General features: G+C 37.7%; 2 protein-coding genes across 2 annotated transcripts; both read right to left on the reverse strand.

Annotated features, from left to right (window-relative positions):
* Positions 1 to 6,584: 6,584 nt before the first annotated feature.
* Positions 6,585 to 7,526, reverse strand: LOC139153207 (olfactory receptor 14A16-like). The gene has a single exon (XM_070726842.1). The coding sequence runs from the start codon at positions 7,524 to 7,526 to the stop codon at positions 6,585 to 6,587; it is 942 nt and encodes a 313-aa protein (XP_070582943.1).
* A 2,514-nt stretch (positions 7,527 to 10,040) lies between these two features.
* LOC139154025 (olfactory receptor 14I1-like) lies at positions 10,041 to 21,398 on the reverse strand. The gene is made up of 5 exons (XM_070728453.1): positions 20,470 to 21,398; positions 15,988 to 16,166; positions 14,765 to 14,934; positions 10,383 to 10,490; positions 10,041 to 10,178 (listed from the first exon to the last, which is right to left on the reverse strand). The coding sequence occupies exons 1-5, from the start codon at positions 21,396 to 21,398 to the stop codon at positions 10,041 to 10,043; spliced, it is 1,524 nt and encodes a 507-aa protein (XP_070584554.1).
* Between the last annotated feature and the right edge of the window lie 316 nt (positions 21,399 to 21,714).

Here is a 21,714-nt window from a genome sequence, read left to right on the forward strand (position 1 = left end):
TCTTTTTTATTATTATTATTTTATTTAAAATGAAACAGACATATGAAAACACACAAACATTAAAAAAAATACACATATCTGGGATGATTTACTTCCCGCTTTTTGTCAGAAGCACTTACGGAATTGTATATGGTTTTGCATAAAATTGAAAATATTGTACATTTTTATGTAAGAGAAAATAAAGAAGAAAATAAACATTTTAGAGAAGAACTTGAACGAAAATAGAAAAAAATACTTCAAAAAGCGAAAAAATCTAATTTCCAATTTTGAAAAAAGAGCTGACCTTATTAATTATTAATCTTTTAAACCTTGCATTCTATTTCATCTATTTGATTGTTTCTTTGTTTAAACCAATTGTAAAATTTATCCCAAATTCTATAATTATCTGTTTCTTTTTTCCCATCTAGTTTTTTGGTTAACATATCCATTTCAGCACATTCCACATAATTTTTAATAATCATTTCTTCTTTTGGAATGTCCTCACTTTTCCATAGTGGAGTGTATGTTATTCTAACTGCTGTTAAAATATGCATAACCAAATATTTATCTTCTTTTTATATGATTTATTAAAGACCCCTAATAAAAAGAATTCTTTTTTCCCCCTCTATTTTTTCTTTTAAAATTTATATTAACCAGTCCTCTATAGTTTTCCAATAGGTTTTGGCTTTAATACACGTCCACCATAAATGATAGAAAGATCCTTTTTCTTTTTTACATTTCCAGCGGCGATACATTTGGGAACAGTTTTTAAATTATCTTGGGGGCTAGATGCCAATGGGAGAATATCTTACATTGGTTTTATTTAAATGCATTTGACTTGGTAATTTGCCAGTTAAAGGGCCACATTTTTCCCATTTATCTAATTCAATTGAATATCCGAATTATTTCCCCAACTGATCATATTTTTTTTTACTATCTCCACCTCCAATTTGTAATTAATTAAAAATTTATAAATTTTGCCAATTAATTTTGTGTCTGTGCCCATAATTATCTTATCTAGACCACTCTTCCCCACTTTAAAACCATATTCCACCTTGTCTTTTTGATATGTATCGTGTACTGTAAGTACTGTATGTACACCAATCTAAAGGTCTCCCTTTTTTTCCTAATTCTTCTTTTGATTTTAACATGAATTGTTCTTTCAATAACTCTTTATATCTTATAGAATTATTTAAATGTATTAGATTAGGATGGTATTAAGTTTCAATTGGAGAGACCCATTCAGGTATTTTTCGGTAGTGGTGTTTCTTAATATCCTGCCATATTTGTATTAGTGCGTTCCTAAGTATGTGTTTTTTAAAAAATGCATATGTTTTGTGTTTTCTGTACCATACATAAGCATGCCATCCCAGAAGTAGATCATATCCTTCTAAAGTTAGTATTCTCTTATTTTCTAAAGTGATCCAGTCTTTAATCCGGGATAGTCCTATGGCATAGTAATATAATTTCCAGTTTGGTAGGCCTAACCCTCCCCTTTCTTTTACATCTTGTAATGATTTTAATTTTATTCTCATTTTTTTACCTAACCAAATGAATTTAGAAATTATCCTAGTTAATTCTGTAAAAAAATTCTTTCCTGGGTCAATTGGGATCATTTGGAATAGATAAAGTAATCTGGGTAAGACACTCATTTTTAGACCATTTTTTCTGCCTAGTAAAGATAATTGTAGGTTCTTCCAACTCTGTAGCTCTTTTCTTATTTGACAGCCTATTCTTTATCTCTTGTGCACCCCCACGTATCCTTCCCGACCCACTGTATGTGTCACCTCTCTCCCTTACCCACACAGTATCACTTACACGCCCCATATACTCTTTCTAAACCACATTTCATCTGTTCTGCACCCCATTGCATTCTTATGCACCTCCCTGATATTACCCATATCCTTCTAAGGAGGTGGAGGAGGAGTTGTTACTGCATTATAGTGCAGACTTTGGTACCTCAAGTATACGGCACATAGAACTTTACATACTCATATAACAGTTGAATAGGTAAAAATAATAAATGAAGCATTGATTTTAGTCATTCAATGGTGATATTGGGGTTATTCTTTGAATTGGTGGGATTATCCATAAACAAACTTTCTTACTTTCAATCCCCAAACCTTGAGCAATAAATACTTCTTTAACTTTGATATGATCTCATTGGTATTAAAACATGCTCTTTAATTTTGATGGCAGAAAAACACGGGAAACATCAAGCATAAGGAAAGTTCAATTTACTGTTCTGGGCAAACTTCAGTGATTTTCTGAGATCATTGAAAACAGAAATGCTTAATTATGGCTCAAAACATAATAAAGCTACAAAGAAATCACTCCAAAATAGACCAAATTTGCGGACCAAATTAACAGAAGTGCTGCATATTCATTTGCTTTGAAGTGGTTTGTATGCCATCATCCCTTTAGGGCAGTGTTTTTCAACCAGTGTGCCGTGGCACACTAGTGTGCCGCAAGACATGGTCAGGTGTGCCGCGAAGCTCAGAGAGAGAAAGAAAGCAAGAGAGAGAGAACGAAAGAAAGAAAGCAAGAGAGAGAGAGAGAGAAAGCGAGAAAGAAAGCAAGAGAGAGAGCAAGAGAGAGAGAGAGAAAGAGAGGGAGGGAAGGAGAGAGAGAGAAAGACAGAGGGAGGTAAGGAGGGAGAGAAAGAGAGCAAAAAAGAGAGGAAGGGAGGAAGAGAAAGAAAGAGGGATGGAGAGAGAGAAAGAAAGAGGAAGGAAGGGAGAGAGAGATAACTTTTTTGTCCAAACCTTTTTTAGCCCCCACCCCCACCCCACTCAATGTGCCCCAGGATTTCGTAAATGTAAAAAATGTGCCGTGGCTCAAAAAAGGTTGAAAATCACTGCTTTAGGGTTCCTGACTTGTAGAAAGAAAATAAAGAGTTTCTTTTTCTTACTGTTTTCTTGAATATAATTGTATTACGTTAAATTCCTCAATATTATTGAATATATCCTAGTTGCTCTCTTATATTATTATGTTATTTTATTATTCTGCCTTGCAATAAAGCTTTAAATACTCATACTGATATGGTCATTACTTTCTGAACCCCAAATAATCTATATCTCAAACTACAGTACTACAGGTCCCTAATTTTAACTCTTAAATTGAGTTCACGATGGAACATAGTAAATATTTTCTTCATTCTGGTACTTTGTTGATGTTAATAGATGTGTTGAATACTCTTTGTTAAAATGGGAAAAAAATGTTCATGTGGATTCATATCTTGTTTTGCTTCTTCCATAAAACTAATCATTTTTATAATGATTTAAACATTTTTAAAAAAATAATAATGTTTTTTTTAAATTAAGAATGTATGCAATGCAGACATAACTCTTAAAATGTTCAGAAGCAATATTTATTTCCACATTTTTACATTTCTAAATATATATATTCAATATGTACGTAAAATTTATCACAATCACACAGGTGATAACAAAAAACTCTACAGAGTTTTTAGAGCAGTATAGAGATGTCCTTAATCTTGATAAATGTATATTTTCTTTTATGTACACTGAGAACATATGCACCAAAGTATGTCCAATCACACTTGGCCAATAAAGAATTCTATTCTATTCTAGAAAAAGTAGTACAGCACCCATTTATGCAACCTCATTGCTATCATGTTTGCCATTGCTGTGGGAGCTAACATTAACTAATATTAACTATTAATATTAACATAATTTGTTCTCTATAAAGCCCTAGTTATATATAAGCTTGCATATTTGAGATTTTCTATTCCATATAGATTTTGCCTGAAAAGCCAAGAACAGAGAGTATGCCTGCAATTGAAAGAGATCCTCAATGTGGGTCTTTCCTGTGGAGGCTTTTTTTCTCTGAAGAAATTTTCCCTATCCAAAGCAGGTAGCTCCCACTCTCTTGATTTTCCAAATTGCAGCAACTAGTTTATTCTATTACTATTAGACTGTTGTGTGTGAGTTTTATATTCTATTTCTTAAAATTTAAAAAAAAATAAAATAAAATATTACTGTTAGACTTCTCATCGTTCCTATCACCCATCTCCTCCCACTTATAACTGTATGATTGTAAGTTGTTGCTTGTAGCCTTACAATTTATATTGATTATTTCCTGATTGCTTATTTGAACCCTATGACAATCATTAAGTGTTGCACCTCAAGATTCTTGACAAATGTATCTTTTTCTTTATGTACAATGAGAGCATATGCACCAATGATAAATTCCTTGTGTGTCTAATCACACTTGGCCAATAAAGAATTCTATTCTGTTCTGTGCTGTGCTGTGCTCTTCTGTTCTATTCTATTATACAAGGTTAGTAGTAGTAGCAGCACTGACTACCACTAATAATGTTACCATTCAATAATTTTAAAGTTTAGTATTCAAAAATGCAATATTCAATTTTTTAAAAATCCATTTAACACAGAGAGGGGTGGCATAAATAAATAAATAAATAAATAAATAAATAAATGAACGAACGAACGAACGAACGAACGAACGAACGAACAAATAAATAAATAAATAAATAAATAAATAAATAAATAAATTCATGTGCCTTTCTTTTTGCTATTTATTTTAAATTCTTAAAAATTATGAACTTTATAAATTATGTTTATTTGATTACTTTAAGTATTGAAATTTCCTGGGTATTTTCAGTCTTGACATTTTTTTTAAGTAGTTAATTGACAAGATGCTTAACTGAACATTTTGGTAATAATTTTTTTATCTGGTCCTATTAGAATGTTATCTATGTCACTGGGTTTTTTACATATTCCAAATTCAATTAGGTCTTTTTTATATATACTTTGTACCTGGAAATAAGATAACCAATCTAACTCCAGGCCTTCACTTTTGAGTTTTTCTCTAGATTTTAAGAGTCCCTTGGAATCTAAGAGTTCTTCATATGTTTTGATTTGGCTTTTATTAATTATATTCAGATGTATTTGGGCTTCCAATGTAGATAACCATCTAGGCACTTCTCTATAATGTTTTTTCCTTATTTTTTTCCAATGTCCGAGTAGAATGTTCCATATCTGGTGTTGTTTAAATTGTGAGTGTTTAATATGCTCTTTTTCCCACAGGTGTGCGTGCCATCCCTCTAGAATATTATGTCCTTCTATAGCTAAAATTCTGTTATTATCCAATTTAATCCATTCTTTAATCCATAGTAATATTGTCGCCTGATAATATAATTCTAGGTTCAGAATACTCTGGTTTCTCTTCAGATCATATAAATCTTTTGCTTTTTTAAGAGGTAACTGTAATTCTGGTTCCAGGAATATTATATGAATTCTAATATTTATCATTATATATGCTGTATTTTTCTTATTATTCTGTAATTATTGTATTGGTTGTAATTGTTTGTTTTTATATCACTTAGAAATGTTTTGACTAAAATCTTCATACATTCCAAAATAAGTTTTTTTTAAAAATAGATAAGTTATTAGTTTTCCTCTTCACTATAAATAAGATCAAAAATAATTTTGATTACAAGTAATAGTAAAGAACAAACTTCATGGATTTTTGGTAGAAGGATATAAAATATTTGTTGAAATAATTTTCCTCAAATTCTAAGAAATATATATTGAAAATGTTAACACTTATATCTTATCTTCTATGTTTCATGAAATATATATTACAGTATAGTTCTATCATTAACTATAGCAAAGCTATGTATTTAACTCATCGGTGGATATATTAAAATTTGAATAGCTTTTTAGCTAATAGTATTTAGCAAATAGTGTTTAAGCATTCAAATATGATAAGATTGATTAAAAGTAATAGATATGGATTTATTATATTTGGCCAGAACTGGATTTTATTAAGACAGAAAAGACAAAAGAATAAATATGTTGCTCAAGATAGAAAAATGTTATTCATAAAATCTATACACAGTCCTTGTATAGTCAAATGGATAAACATCTATTACTAATTTTCCTTAAAGGAGATTGCCTTTTGTAGACATTGAAGTGCTGTAATATATTGGTTAGGACTGTGATCTAATATAACCAATTACCTTACTCTTATTGTACATATTAAAATGAATATCTGCAATGCCATGAAAGTAATTTAAACTACTGTGGTAAGAAATTGTACTTCTGATCCATCAGAAACAAAAATGTGTGTGAGTGTATGTGTGTTTGTGTATGAATAAATATTATATTAATGTAAGCTATAAACAAATAAGAACAAAACGACCCAGTACAATATTTGACTGCAAATAATGTGGCAACAGATATGTCCTAAATATTGTGTTCTTCCCTTCATCTACATGTAAACACTTGCAATATGTAAACCAAAAGGCTGAAAGACTGCCCCGTGTAGAATAATAGAATAATGTATACTGCTCAAAAAAATAAAGGGGACACTTAAACAATGCAATATAACTCCAAGTAAATCAAACTTCTGTGAAATCAAAGTGTCCATTTAGGAAGCAACACTGACTGACAATAAATTTCACATGTTGCCAGCACATTCAACTTTGTACAGAACAAAGTATTCAATGAGAATATTTCATTCATTCAGATCTAGGATGTGTTCTTTGTGTGTTCCCTTTATTTTTTTTTAGGCAGTATATTTGTCACCCTGAAGATGATTCAGTCAGGCTAAAAAAAAGTTCATTTGATTTTTGATGCTATTTTCCACACAGCTGCTTGAATGTCCTTGTTCCGGAGGCAATAAATGATGGGATTCAGAATGGGAGGCAAAACAGAATAAGCGACAGCAGAAAGCAAGTCTATAATGGGAAAGGAAAGAGATTTTGGCCTCAGATATGAAAAGAAAGCTGTAGACATGAATAAAGAAAAAACTGTCAAGTGCGGACTGCAGGTTGAGAAGGCTTTGTATCTGCCTTCAACTGATGGAATCTTCAGCACATTAGAGATGATGTAGCCATAAGAAGAAAAAATGAACCCCACGCTAAAGGAACCCACAATTAATCCAAATATCAAAATCAAAATTTGATTAACTTTTATATCTGTGCAAGAAATCTTTTGCAATTGTGGAATATCACAAAAAAATTGTCCAATTGTGTTTGGCCCACAGAAGTTTAATTGGAAGGTGATGACCGTTTGTAGCGATGAATAGAGCAGGGAGCTGACCCAGGAAGTAACTGTCATTTGATTGCATACATCCCAGTTCAGCATGAGACTATATTGCAGAGGGTGGCAGATAGCTATATAACGGTCATAAGCCATGATGGTAAGCAAGAAGATCTCAGAACATGCACTAGTAATAACTAAAAAAACCTGAGCAATACATCCAGGAAAAGTAATTATTTTGTTATCAGTCAGTGAAACTGCCATGGATTTGGGGACTGTGGTTGTGATATAACATATATCAGTTAGGGACAGGTTGACCAAAAAGAAATACATGGGGGTGTGAAGTTGATGGTTTAGAATAACAGCAATAATTATAAGAAAATTTCCGGCCATGGCTACTAAATAAATGAATAGAAATATGACAAAATGCAGACGTTGAGTTACATGATCATTAGAAAATCCCATTAGAAGGAATTCTCTCACAGAAGATTGGTTGCCAGTTCTAGTTCTTTCAATCATTCTGGACCAAAACAGAAGGGGAAAAAAAGTTAGCAGGGAACAAATTAGAGAAAAATTAGTTTTCAATACAGATCACTATTATCTATTTACTGCCAGAATATAGTTAAAATTATTGTCAAAACAATTTATTTCAATGGATACATCAAACATGCTTACTCATTTCATATACATGGAAATTGTTTTCCCATAATACAAGTAATAGTAATATAAAATTTTGCAGACATTTTCCACTTGTTATTAATAATTCTAAAGTAAATAAAATATATTATTCAATATTAAGATGTCAGACAGAAAGCAGTAATAGACTGAGTGGAATATTATGTATAAGATTTGCATATGCATCTTCAAAATTATGTTTAGAATAAAATATCAGGATGTGGGTGGAAAGCAATAATGCCTTGAAGGAATTAAAAAGAAAAAATTGTGGGCAGTATTCAAAATAATCTGCTTTTTAAATCTGCATTAAAATATTTTAAAATACTTTCATCAGAAGTTAAAGTCATTGAGCTTGTCAGTTGGAAAGCCGACAGCCCAGGTTTGATACCTGAGTGCTACATGATATGGTGAGCATTCATTACTCACCACAGCTCCTGCCAATACGTATACTTTAGTGGGAAGATAACTTTCTGTATGCCTTGTCATGTGATCATGCTGGCTACATGACCACAGAAGTGTCTTCGGACAATGCTGCTACCTCAGGCAAGAAACAGAGATGAGTACCATCCCTTAGATTCAGAAACCATTACCTTATTTATATTTAATATTTCTTAACTGCCGATCTCCCTTGGATTTACCTGAACTTGAATCCAGAAAAGCAATTTGGCAACGTTTTAACATGGAATGAATGAAAGAGAGCTCCACTTAGCTCTGAATACTTTGAGAAGAAAGCTTTGCCAGTTTAAATATATATGCTATATTTTAGAATGTTTTGCATTGTAGAGAGAAATTATGTTATCTCTGTTTTCTGTTCTATTTTCTGAGAGATTTTAAACAATCTCTCAGATGGGAATATAAATTCCCAATGTAATAAAGAAAGTTTCACTTCTTTATATCTTCTTACCTGTCATTATCTCAAAATATTTAGTACATTTTAATGTCTCAATTAGCCCTCTCTTCCTCTGTCTCTTTTTTGTAAAATATAGATCTTGTCCTGAGTTTGAGAGACTGAATAAAGGAGCTTCCTGCTAACTCTACTACCAGTAGGAAGACTTCAGCTGATGGTTTCTGTTATTTTTGTACTTTTAAATAAAGGTGACGGGTGATTGGCTTAAGTCGCGGCCAAGGGAAACCTTGGCGCAAAAGTTTAAAAAAGAGGAACTCACGGCTGTTTTCCCCATGCCAGCAAGGTAAATAAGGTGCGGCTTCAGATGGTAGCTCGCAGTCACTTCCTACTTGCGAGCTGGTCACTTCAACTGTTCCTGATTGCCAATAAAGAGCTGTTAATCTTCCTCAGCCTCCAGCTTCTGATTTAACCGTTTCCATCCCACTTCCATTGTGAGTCTATTAAGAATACCATAAATATGAACTTATGAATTGCTTTGTATCATTCCTTGCATACAAAATCCATAGCAATACAGGTACATAAATACAGAGGAAAACAGATACAATAACATGTCACCCATGCCAACAAACTCGCCCAGACCCACCAAAGACTAAACCAACGGAGTGGGAGACAGCAAAGGGACCGTGGTCCCACATACACATAGACTTCGCAGGACCTCTAGCGGGACAATCATTCCTCATTGTGGTCGATGCATACTCCAAGTGGCTGGAGATTGTCTTAATGACCTCAACTACAACAGCAGCTACAATAAAGGTGCTGCAGAGACTTTTCTCAATGCATAGACTGCCAGATGTGCTCGTCTCGGACAACGGTCCACAAGTAACCTCCAGGCAAATGGAGGTCTTCCTGGCCGAAAGGGGGATCCGACATGCATTAACATCTCCCCATTTTCTGGCTGCTAATGGCCGGGTTGAATGCATGGTGAGGTTCACAAAAGAAGCCCTGCACTGGTCAGCACCTGGAGACTGGCAACAGCAGCTGGACAAATTCCTATTAGTCCAGCACATCACCCCATCGGCCAGCACAAACAAAAGTCCAGCAGAACTTCTTATGGGAAGGAAACTCCATTCCCAGCTGGACAGAATTCACCCAGAGTATTCCGAAAGGAAAGACAAGCCTACAATGGAACCAGAATGGACTTTTAAAACAGGCAACCCAGTCTATGCAAAAGACTTTGACTCAAATCTCCACTGGAGAGAGGGGACAATTGAATCCAAAACCGGCCCCAAATCATACACGATCCAAGTAGCCAATGGAAAAATCTGGTGGAGACACATAGACCAAATCAGAAAACAACATCCAAGTGAGTTAACACAAAGTAACAATGAAATTTTCCCATAGATCAAACGCATGGGAATTACCAAGACTAACCAGACTACTCACCACATCCTCTTCTGGCATCCAGCGGCGGCTGCCCTGGAACCCTGGCGGCTGGCGTTTGTAAAGCCGCTTCAATGTCCATAGGCCAAGACAATCTTTACCAGGACGGAGTAGCACAGGAGCCAGCCGACCAGGAGGACAACTCCCTGCAAACTGAACTGTGCAGGTCTGGGCAAGTCAGCAAGCCACCAATCAGCTACGTCACATATCTAAATGATTGACAGTTTGTTCAATCTATGGGGGGAGGGGTGTTATGTTTGTACTTTTAAATAAAGGTGACTGCTGATTGGCTTAAGTCGTGGTCAAGGGAAACCTTGGTGCGAAAGTTTAAAAAAGAGGAACTCACTGTTTTCCCTGCACCAGCAAGGTATATAAGGTGCGGCTTTAGCCGGTAGCTCACAGTCACTTCCTACCTGCGAGCTGGTCACTTCAACTGTTCCTGATTGCCAATAAAAAGCTGTTAACCTTCCTCGGCCTCCAGCTTCTGATTTAACAGTTTCCATCCCACTTCCATTGTGAGTCTATTAAGAATACCATAAATATGAACTTATGAATTGCTTTGTATCATTCCTTGCATACAAAATCCATAGCAATACAGGTACATAAATACAGAGGAAAACAGATACAATAACAATTTAAAATGTGTTTATTAAATCCATTGGGTACAAATCATTCAGCCTTCATTATTTCTGAAATAGAAGTTTTTCTTATCTTTTATCCAACAACCAGGAAATCTCCTTAAAAGGAGAGAATGATTGAAAAGAAAAGCATATATTGTCAGCCCTGCAAAAAAAAGTCAGCCGGGAATATTGCAATTTTATGTTACTATTTTTTAAGTTTATTTATTGGTTTTTACACAAATACAAAAGACTAAAACAAATGTTGTTCACATTTGTCATTTACAAATCATAAACCATTCTATTATATTCCTTATTAACAGATCCATATACAATATATATTATTCAAAGGGATAGTGGTGAGTAAAATAGATTAGTATAGTCTGGATTCGATGCCGTAATGCCAACACTGGAATTCTCTTCCGTATTTTTCTAGGTTAAAGTTCATTATCATAACCCCACACCCACAAGTGCATTATCACAACCCCACACCCACAAGAACGATAGAGTAAAGCATCAGGGCAGTACCGCTTTCAAAACATTCTACCTCCTCTCTCTGGGAACCCTTGGCTTATTCGGGTAATTCTCATGGAACTGCCTGACTTACCTATCAGCCTTGACATCTCAACTCTTTACCCTGGTAGCCTCTGATAGAGGGTATCCCTTCCAATTAATTAGGTACTGTGAATTCCCTCTAAAAATGCGGGAATCCCAAAAAAACCCAAAAACTTTGTAGTAGGATTCCCCCTGAATCACAACAGGGGAAGGGGGTGCCTGTGCGTGTGGCCTAATGTTAGAACCGTTCACTGGCTTAAGCAGGCTGCAGTGAAATACAGGGTGGATTCTCCCTAGGATTCTAGGCAATGCAAGCTGCACCGTGACTGGGTTGATTACTTTCACAATTGGGAAGGGGCCTAGTAATTTTGGACCTAGCTTTTTGTTAGGCAACCTCAACCGAATGTATTTGGTAGATAGGAAAACCTTATCTCCCACTCTAAAAGGAGGTTGGGGAGATCAGTGTTTATCTGCTTACTTCTTATAGGCTTGCGCTGCCACCACCAGTGCCTTCTTGGTGTCCTCCCATCCTCCCTTCAATTTCTCCATCCACTCCACCAGTGTGATGGAAGAGGGAGGTTCTGGAGGTAGTTCCGGCATGGGAAAAAAATCTCGGCCACTGGTAACCTGGAAAGGAGTTAGTCCCATGCTACTGTGTACAGAATTGTTGTAAGCTACTTCAGCAAAAAGCAACAATTCAGCCCAATTGTTCGGCTAGTAACTCACATAACATCTAAGGTATTGTTCCACTAGGGCGTTAGCTCTCTCTGTTGCTCCATTTGTGGAAGGGTAGAACACAGAACTAAGTCCTTGAATGGAACCAATGATGCAAACAAATTCTCTCCAGAATCTGGCACTGAATTGGATCCCCCGATCTGATATGATCCTGTGGGGGACTCCATGCAACCTGTAAATGTGTTTTAGGAATAACTTCACCATGTGTCTGGCAGTAGGTAGCCTCGAACAAGCGATGAAATGGGCTTGTTTGGAGAATAAATCAATCAATAAATCAAAGTCCATATAACATTGTTTCCTTTGCTCTCACAGAGTTCCACTATGAAGTCCATCACTATTTCTTCCCAGGGCCTAGTAGGGCTGGCTACTTGCTGCAGTAATCCAGGGGGTCTCCCAGGCCTATGCTTTCTGGTGGCGCAGGTGGCACAACTTTTCACATAATCTTCGACTTCAGCTCTCATTCTGGGCCACCAGAATTGTCTCCGCGCCAGGTGCAATGTTTCCAGGAACTTGAAATGGCCCCTTAGTCTGAAGTCATGACTCCATTGGAGAATATCTAATCGCAAGCTGGCAGGCACATACAGTTTGGTTCCCTTCCAAGGCAACACTTCCATCAGTGTTAGGATTTCTTTGTGGTTGTTGAACCACAGGTCAATGGACAAATTTGACTTCATTTTTTCTCCCACTCCCCTTTTCTTGGTGGAGACTGTCTCCTGGGTTGGTCTCGGGTGAGGACAGGTGCAGCTTTCTCCCCACCTTACTGATAAGACACCTCGAACACCCTGTGCCTATCAGAGCCTGTAATTCTTCCTCCTCCCCCGTGTTCATCACCTTAATCCTTGCTTTAATGAATAATGGATGGATGGGCTCACTCACCATTGGGCCATCTTCTCTGCCAGGCTCCTCATCCCAATCAGGGCTGGTCTCTGAAGGAATGGGGTCTTCATCCTTAATAAAGTCCTCAGGAGGCCACAAATCTGTTGTTTGAAAGGCCCAGCGACCCTGCAGAGGGGCTTCTTCAGATTCTCATTCTGCTACTTGGCATGGCTCAGGTTTAGGGGGAAAGAGGGACATCAAGCAGTCAGTCCCCTTATGCCCATTCTGGTCACATTGATAGCAATTTGTTCCCCTCTTGGCCCCTGAGCAAGGAGGCCCCAGCTGGCAATGGGAAAAGCAATGTCTCAAAAAATTATCTGCTGCATGGGGGGGAGGTTCCTTCTCAGCAGGAATTATTTCACCCAAAGTGACCGCATTGGCATACCAATCTTGAATGGTCCAGTTTCCTCCCCCCTGCCTCTCACAAGCCTCTCTCAATTCTGGGCGAAGGGTACTTTTGAAAATATGGATCAATTGGGTTTCTGGCCAACCCCTCAAGTTGCATGCAATTTTCTGTGAGGCAGCTACAAAAAACTTTCACAGGGTTGCCTGATTGCTTTAAATGGAAAATCTGGATTTTCCCCCCTCTGGCTGTGTTTCTATCCTTTTCCACTGGGTGGCCCCCTCGTATTGCAATTCAGAAAGCAGTTAAGGCCGTCCCCACTTCTGCATTCCAATCTCAGCTTTGCACCTGGCGCACCTACCAACATTGGAATTCTCTTCCGTATTTTTCTATGTTAAAGTTCATTATCACAACCCCAAACCCAAAAGTGCATCACGTGTACCAATCCGGGGAAGGGAATGCTGGCTTCTTTCCCTTTTCAGTTGATCTAGGATTCTGCACAAGGAATGTGCCGTGGTACCAATCTCTCTCTCCCCTTCACTCACTCCGGCCATCTCCCTATCGCTGTTACTGTGTCAGGTGGCCTGACATATACATTATAATAAAATAATTTCAAAAATTTAACAGAATTCTTTTAATTACATTTTGTTAAACCAATATTTAGAGAAAAATAGCACCTATGGAACAAGATTACAATCCTGGTGAAATTATTAAATATATTGCGTAATAAGAATACATCCTGAATACTGTGTTATTCATAAAACTTTGAAAACCTATCTCTATCGGTGGGCATGGGTCTATGAGCATTGAGATTGGCTCTGGCTGATGCTGTGAGTGACTGGATTGGATAAATGTGGATGATTGTATTGGATTTATTTTATTTGATTGTTTGTTTGTTTGTTTATTTATTTATTTATTTATTTGATTTGTATGACTGGAATCATGGAACTGAGCTGTCATTAAAAAGAGCTGAAGTCACTATAAAAAAACCCCTTCTGTGGAAAATGGTAGCCTTACCTGTTTTTGACACTTACAATCCTGCAGGTGAATCTTCATTCAATTCCTAATGGCTAATGAACTCTCTGGCATTTCTAATGACAGAGGGGAAAAGCCCTTTTCCCCATTAACTGCGGAGGTATTTGAAACTGCAAAAAATCTTTTGGCTCCTCAGAAAATACATACTGTGCCCTGAGATGTTATCTCAGAAAACTTAAGTGTTCTGTCCAGCCCAGTTAATTATCAGCAATTAAGCCCCAATGAAGAGTCAGAAGGAAAGTCACTATGTATATTTGTCTATTTGCAAAGAAACGTGCTGGAAACAGCAGTGAAATCATAAGAATATCAGTCTGACTGCCAAAAGTCCACCGATATCAGCACAATGGATAACAAGTGACCAAAATAAGGTAATAAATTCAAGTTATTAGTTCTTGCATTGACAGGTACTCACAAATGCCTTCAAAAACCAGGATTTCAGGATTGCAGAAGGATTTAAGAGAGAGACTGTTTGGCTGCTACTTCTCCCTCTACATATAGGAAAATTGAACTTCTGCACTGAAGTTCCCATCATCCCCCTTTTATACTATCAGTTATGACAAGCTGAGCATAGGAGTAGTCAATGCCTAGATCTAAGTCACTGGAGATATTCTTGTCTCCCTCACATTCTTTTTACCCTAGCATCTAATATTGGGTCCATAACCTTCCTCTTCTCATCTGACTCCATTCTTACTACAACTGGGGGCTCTGCAGTCTCTAATTCTCCCTCACTCTCACTTTCTGATTCCTCTGGCAAACACACTGGCCTATGATACCCCAATGGACCCGGTTCATTCTCCTCAAAGTCTGTGATCAAAGGAGCCAAATGCGAGTCAACCACAACCTTAAGTAACCATTATTCCCCTATTCCATTTTTGATAGCTAAAAGACAGCCATGTGACCTTGTGTATGCCAGGAACTATGCCAAGCCATCCCCTATGATTATCAGGTACTGTCACTAACCAACTGGCCACAGGTCATACACACTGGTTCTGGATGATGGGTGAAGATAGAGACTCTACATTGACCAGCTCAGGGGTAACTGGAGCCCTAAGACGAAAGCATACACACTAGAAATTAACCCCAACATTTCAGATAAAAGTTTGTTTACAGATGGGCCTGTTCCTGGAACTACTACAACTGTAGTAAGCACAACTCACTGGACATCAGCAACTCTGTTCCAGCCATGGAAACAGCCAGCAAGAAGGAAAAGCTTTCAGAGAATGCAGAGCGTACTGCAATAATCAAGATGGGAGGTGATGAGGGCTTGTACGCAAAGCTTTCTGGTCCAAATAGGGCTGCAACTAGTATAGCAGGTGAACCAGGACAAAGGTCCTCCTGGCCACAGCCAAGAGACGGTAATCAAGGCTCAGCTGTGGATCCAGGAGGACTGTGGATCCAAGTTACGGACCATGTCTGAGAGAATCAGAGTTTCCTTCCCCCAGAACAATGGATGGACATATGTAATGATCCTCTAAAGGAAATGCCCAGAGTCACTCAATCTTGTCTGGGTTGACCTCGAGCATGTTGGCTTCCATCCAGACCCTTACAGATTCCAAGCACTGTACATCGCATCAACCGCTTCACTGAATTGGCATGGGGTGGAGAATTATAACTGGGTATCATCAGCATACTAATGATACTTCACCCCATGCTATCGGATGATCTCATCCAGTAGCTTCATGTAAAGCATAGTACGGGGGGGAAGGAGAGACCCCTGCAGCATCCCACAAAGCAGAGGTGAGGAGTAGATCTCTGCCCCCACTCACACCAATTGTGAACGACAGGAGAGGTAGGAGAAGAAACACTGTAAAATGGTGCCTCTCCCTCCCAACCCCTCCATCCATCGCAGAAGGATACCATGGTCAATGGTATCGAAGGCCACTGAGAGGTCAAGAAGCACCAGGATTGAGGAATAACCCCACAAATCATCCATAAGCATGATCAAAGCAATTTCTGTTTTGTGACTGGTTCTGAAGCCAGACTGTAAAGGATCTAGATAATTATCAGAGCTGGAGTGCCACCATCTTCTCAACAACCTTACCCAAGAAGGGCATGTTGGGGAGTAGCATAAAATTCTTCAACTCGGCTGGATCCAGGGACAATTTCTCGAGGAAAGGTCACACAATCACTTCTTTCAGTGGCTGCAGAATGGACCCTTCACTCAAGGAAATGTTAATCAACACCTGTATCTAGTCATGTGTGAGACCAGCCAGGAGGGGCATGGGTCCAGTAAACAGGTGGAGGAACTCACAGCTCTCATTGCCTTTTCCATTTCATCAGGAGTTACCACATCAGACATCCCAAACAACAGGACTAAGACCTGACCCTATCACCTCGGTTTGAATTGCCCAATTGGAATACAAGTCATTCTGAATCTGAGCGACTTTATCTGCAAGAAATTGTAAAAATTCCTCGGCTCTACCCTGATATATTTTCTATAATGGAGAAAGTGTTCAGGAGATATACAATAATTTTTTCTCCTTGGAATTTTGCAAATTTGCCTTTAAAAAGGGAAAACATGAAAAATATTTTAAAAATATTTTTACATTTATTGAAACACTAGTATACAGATATATGCATACACATATACAGGGATGGACTAGTCTTACTCTATTGCCAGTGGGCATGCACGTGCCATGCATGTGCCACTGGCATGATTCCAGTAAAAATTACTGGGTTGTTTTGCTTTTGCACATGCACGGAAGTAAAGAAATTGGCAATTTCCCCCCAAATTTTGCTGCCACAGGGACGTCTGCACATGCACATTGGCTGAATCTTGCTGCAGCACCTAGAATGGCAGCTGAGGCCAAGAGCAACAGTGGTCTACCCAAGCTCGGGCTGCCTGTCCTGCTCTCTGCTCTCCTGAGGTGCAGGCATCCCTCATTGCATGCGGGAGAGCACAGAGCAGACCACGTGGCTGGAGCTTGGGGCTGCCCTGCCTGCTCCCCACACCATGGCTCATCAACCTGCAGGTGGATTGAGAGCAAGTTAAGGACCCACTGCTTGATGGAGGGGTGGACAGTGGTGCAGCGGGAATGGTGCGGTTGGGGTGGCATGGAGAGGGATGGTGTGATGGGGCAGGGTGGTGAAGGCTTGTAGAATGGTGGGGCTTGCAGCATGGCAGAGGCTTGTGGTGTGGTGGAGGTCAGGCCACTTGTGGTGATGCCTAGGGGTGGCGGGGGCTCATGGCATGGCAGAGGGTTATAGCAATGGAGCAGCTGCTCACCGCAAAATGAACAAACTGCTTGTGGTGGTGCCAGGGGGCAGCGGGGGCTCACGGCATGGTGGAGGGTTGTGGTGCAGTAGAGGGGTGAGCTGACAGAGTAGTTGCTCACCCCTCTACTGTGCTACAAACCTCTGCTGTGCCACAAGCTCCCACTGTCCCCCACCACAAGCAGCCTGCCCACTATGCCACGAGCAGCAGCTCTGTCGGCTCACCCCTCCACCGTGCAGCACAGGCACATGAATGGGAGTGGATTGGCAGTTCTTACCCTGTTTTGCTGGTTGCATCAAAGCTACCAGCAGCTCTTCTGCTCCTTTTCCAGGTCTTTTTACTTCCAGGCATGTGTGGAATCAAAAAACACCCTGGAAATTGCATGCACATTTTCACATGACATTCGGCTTCTTGCAGCAGGGGCATGAGCGCTCCTGGTGCAGGCACATGGGCGTAGTTCTGGCACAGGCACATGTGCGCGCTCTTGGCCCATTCCAGTAGGGCCAGGAATGGTAGCCCGCCACTGCACATACATGTGTGTGATTGAGTGTGAATACAAACACAGATACACACGAAGAAAAATGATCTAAAAATAACAAGAACTGGGCCTGCTGTTAGTAATGAATTGTATTAAAGCGCATTAAAAGCATGTTTGTAATGAACAAAATTGTCTATTCATTACCATTTAAAAGTTTATTTATTGAATACTTCATTAGTGAAGCTCTTTTGTTTTTCTTCCTAGTGTTTTCCTGAAAGTGCAGGATCCCCTTTTTTGGTCTCAACTAACTGATGATCCACTGCTTGTGACATAAATGGACTAACTGCCTGTCGCATGAGCCTGACGTTTTGGACTGAGATACAATGACTAGCCCAAAATCACCCAGCCTAAGTTAGAACTAGGAACAGACTCCTAATTTCTAGTCTGGTACCTTAATTTCATTTTGAAAACAAAAATGTGGAGCCAATTCTGTGGTTATTCTTCTGAATCAATGGGTTATCTTATTATGGTTAGCTTAGAGTTCATCTTTACATTATTCTCCATGAGACCTTGAAATGAGAATTGAGGGAAGAATTACAAAGGCAGTCGCTACAGAGCACTGCACACCAAGACAACTAGACACAAGAACAGTTTTTTCCCGAACGCCATCACTCTACTAAACAAATAATTCCCTCAACACTGTCAGACTTTCTACTAAATCTGCACTTCTATTCTACTAGTTTTTCTCATCATTCCTATCACCCATTTCCTCCCATGTTGACTGTATGACTGTAACTTGTTGCGTATATCCTAAGATTTTTATTAATATTGCTTCTTCATTGCTTATTTGACCCCTATGACAATCATTAAGTGTTGTACCACATGATTCTTGACAAATGTATATTTTATTTTATGTACGTTGAGAGCATATGCACCAAGACAAATTCCTTGTGTGTCCAATCACACTTGGCCAATAAAATTCTATTCTATTCTATTCTATTCTATCATGAAGTTGTTCGAACAGTCTGAATTCTAAATCTAGATAGAGAAATTCTAACAATATTTTGACATGCATTTGCCTTAACCATTGTAATATTGTTTGTTTGTTTAATTTTCACAATTAATTTCAATTAAGAATTGGAACTTACTGCACTTTTTTAGGAAAGATTCCATAAAATTGGATAGTCCTCCCTATGTTCATTTGAGGGACATTATAATTATTATTATTATTCAAATGGCTTGAAACACAGTTCATTAATTATTTTCTTCCCATTATCATCCCCTCAAAGATATGTATGTGCTTTCCCATGCATGTGTAGTTAGTTGAGACTCACATTCCCTCTTTTTTCACTTAAAATACAACATTTCAAGTATCTTTTCTCCTTTAGTTATTTATGAAACACAACCTCTTAACATCCATAATTTTTAAAATTAATGTTTTACAGAGGCAGTGCAAATTAATTCAGTTTTTAGTACTTTATTGTGGTATCTAACTAATTCAGTGTGAATGTAGAAGGCAGATTTTGAAGATTTACTTTTGGCATATCTGAACATTTGATTTCTTTGTTTAAATTGAGAACATGGCAACATTCATTTGTGACTTATAAGTTCAGATACATTTAGTATTTTTTTATTGTGAAAAAAGTAAGAATGATTATAAATATCATGTAAGAATACATATGAACAAGATCATCAAAGAAATACATATATAGTAAAATCGTATACAAGTTATACAGTTCTCAAGGACTCTCATTATATTAGAACACTTATTTATAGATTTGCATTGATAAAGTTCTAACTGCACTCCTTGAAGATTTTAATTCAACACATTTTATTCCTTAGATGGATTACTGTCCTACTGAAACAATATGTTTCTTTTAGTTTTTAAATACTACAAATATAAATATATAAATAACCATACAGATGCTATCTGTATACTGCATGTAAACAAACTCTTTAAAAATGTTCCTTTATCAGTCCTTCCATATATATTATTATATACTGTTGAACAAAAATGACTGTTATTGTAAAATGTTCAGTGTGAAAAATATTTTTTTACTACCAACAGCATTTTTTAGAATAAAATTCTTTATTGGCCACGTGTGGTTGGACACCCAAGGAATTTGTCTTGGTGCATATGCTCTCAGTGTACATAATAGAAAAAGATACATTTCTCAAGAATCATGTGGTACAACACTTAATGATTGTCATAGGGGTCAAATAAGAATTGAAGAAACAATCAATATTAATAAAAATCTCAGGATACAAACAACAAGTTAAGTGGGAGGAAAAGGATGATAAGAATGATGAGAAAAAACTAGTAGAAATAGAAGTGCAGACTTAGTAACAAGATGACAGTGTTGAGGGAATTATTTGTTTAGTAGAGTGATGGCGTTGGGAAAAAACCTGTTCTTGTGTCTAGTTGTCTTGGTGTGCAGTGCTCTATTGCAACGTTTTGAAGGTAGCAGTTGAAACAATTTGTGTCCAGGGTGTGATGTGTCAGTAAATATTTTCACTGCCCTCTTTTTGACTCGTGCAGTATACAGGTACTCAATTGAAGGCAGGTTGGCAGCAATTGTTTTTTCTTTTTCTTTTCTTTTTTTCTACACAAACACTACAGTTATACATGTGAAGGATAAAAGCTTACAGTATGAGGGATTTTTTCCCCCTGAAAGATCTCCAGGCAATGAGTTTCCAAAGTCCTCGCTTTATATCTTTATTCCTCATGCTATATATCACTGGATTCATGCATGGTGGCACCACACAGTAGGCTACAGCAGCCACTAAATCCATCTGCGATGGAATCCTGTTAATTGGCCGGAAATAAGCAAATAAGCCAAAAAAGAAGAACAGAGAAACCACAATAAGGTGAGGCAAACAGGTAGAGAAGGCCTTCTGTCTATCTTTTACAGAGGAAATTCTTATTATTGCTTTGAAGATCTGTCCATAAGAATTAACAATGAAAACAAAACAGACAAAATATAAACAGCCACTGAAAATAATAGCCCCAATTTCAATGAGATACATATCAGAGCAGGAGAGCCTGAGAATTTCTGGGATTTCACAAAAGAATTGGTAAATCACATTGGAGCAAAAGGTGTTTGCAAATGTGACACCAGTGTGCAGTATTGCTGTTAGAATGCCACCCATCCAGGCGCAGCTTGCCATTTGGATACATCTGGATCTGTCCATTAAAGTTTCATATTGAAGTGGATGACAAATAGCAACATAACGATCGTAGGCCATAACTGTCAGTAGAAAGAATTCAGATGCTGCAAAGAGAACAAAGGAGAACATTTGGGCAGCACAATGAGAATAGAGGATTATCTTTGTTTTCATTAAGGAATTGGCTATGACTTTGGGGATGGTGACCGTGATATAGCCCAGGTCAACAATTGATAGATTTAGGACAAAAAAATACATTGGGATATGAAGATGAATATTTAAAATTACTATGATGATGATGAGTATATTTCCCGTCACACATGCAATATAAATTAGAAAAAATACCAAAGCATAGAAATTCTGCCACTCTGGAACATCAAAGAAACCATCAAATAGAAAATACATTATCATGCTTTCATTGGACATTATTTAGAAAAAATGATGCCTTGTATATTGTTTCAGTGGGTTGGTTTCTTCTCAAAAATCAATTTCAGAAAGAAGGATCAATTAACAGTAATAAAATATAAAAAGAAGGATGATGAGGAAGAGATTGAAAGCAGGAAAGCAGTACCATGGGGCTTAGCTGCTATTTAATCCTCATTTAGCTGAGAACAAACTGGCTGATTTCAATTAGATTTAATCAGTGGAAGAAATCATATCCTTTAGATTGAAATATTTGGAGTTTCTTCCTTGAAGAATTGCATCATGTTGATTATATAAATACACA

The sequence above is a fragment of the Erythrolamprus reginae genome, chromosome Z (genome assembly GCF_031021105.1).
Source record: "Erythrolamprus reginae isolate rEryReg1 chromosome Z, rEryReg1.hap1, whole genome shotgun sequence".
In the NCBI taxonomy this organism is placed as follows: Eukaryota; Metazoa; Chordata; class Lepidosauria; order Squamata; family Dipsadidae; genus Erythrolamprus; species Erythrolamprus reginae.

Excerpts from the sequence above, each read along its gene's own strand:
- LOC139154025 (XM_070728453.1), bottom strand. The coding sequence starts at position 21,398 with ATGATAATGTATTTTCTATTTGATGGTTTCTTTGATGTTCCAGAGTGG. Across the intron at positions 14,935-15,987 it reads CTTCGATACCATTGACCATG|ACTTTGAGGAGAATGAACCG; the intron begins GTATCCTTCTGC and ends CTTTGATCACAG. Across the intron at positions 10,179-10,382 it reads TTGAAGTGACCAGCTCGCAG|ATATGTGACGTAGCTGATTG; the intron begins GTAGGAAGTGAC and ends TCAATCATTTAG.
- LOC139153207 (XM_070726842.1), bottom strand. The coding sequence starts at position 7,526 with ATGATTGAAAGAACTAGAACTGGCAACCAATCTTCTGTGAGAGAATTC.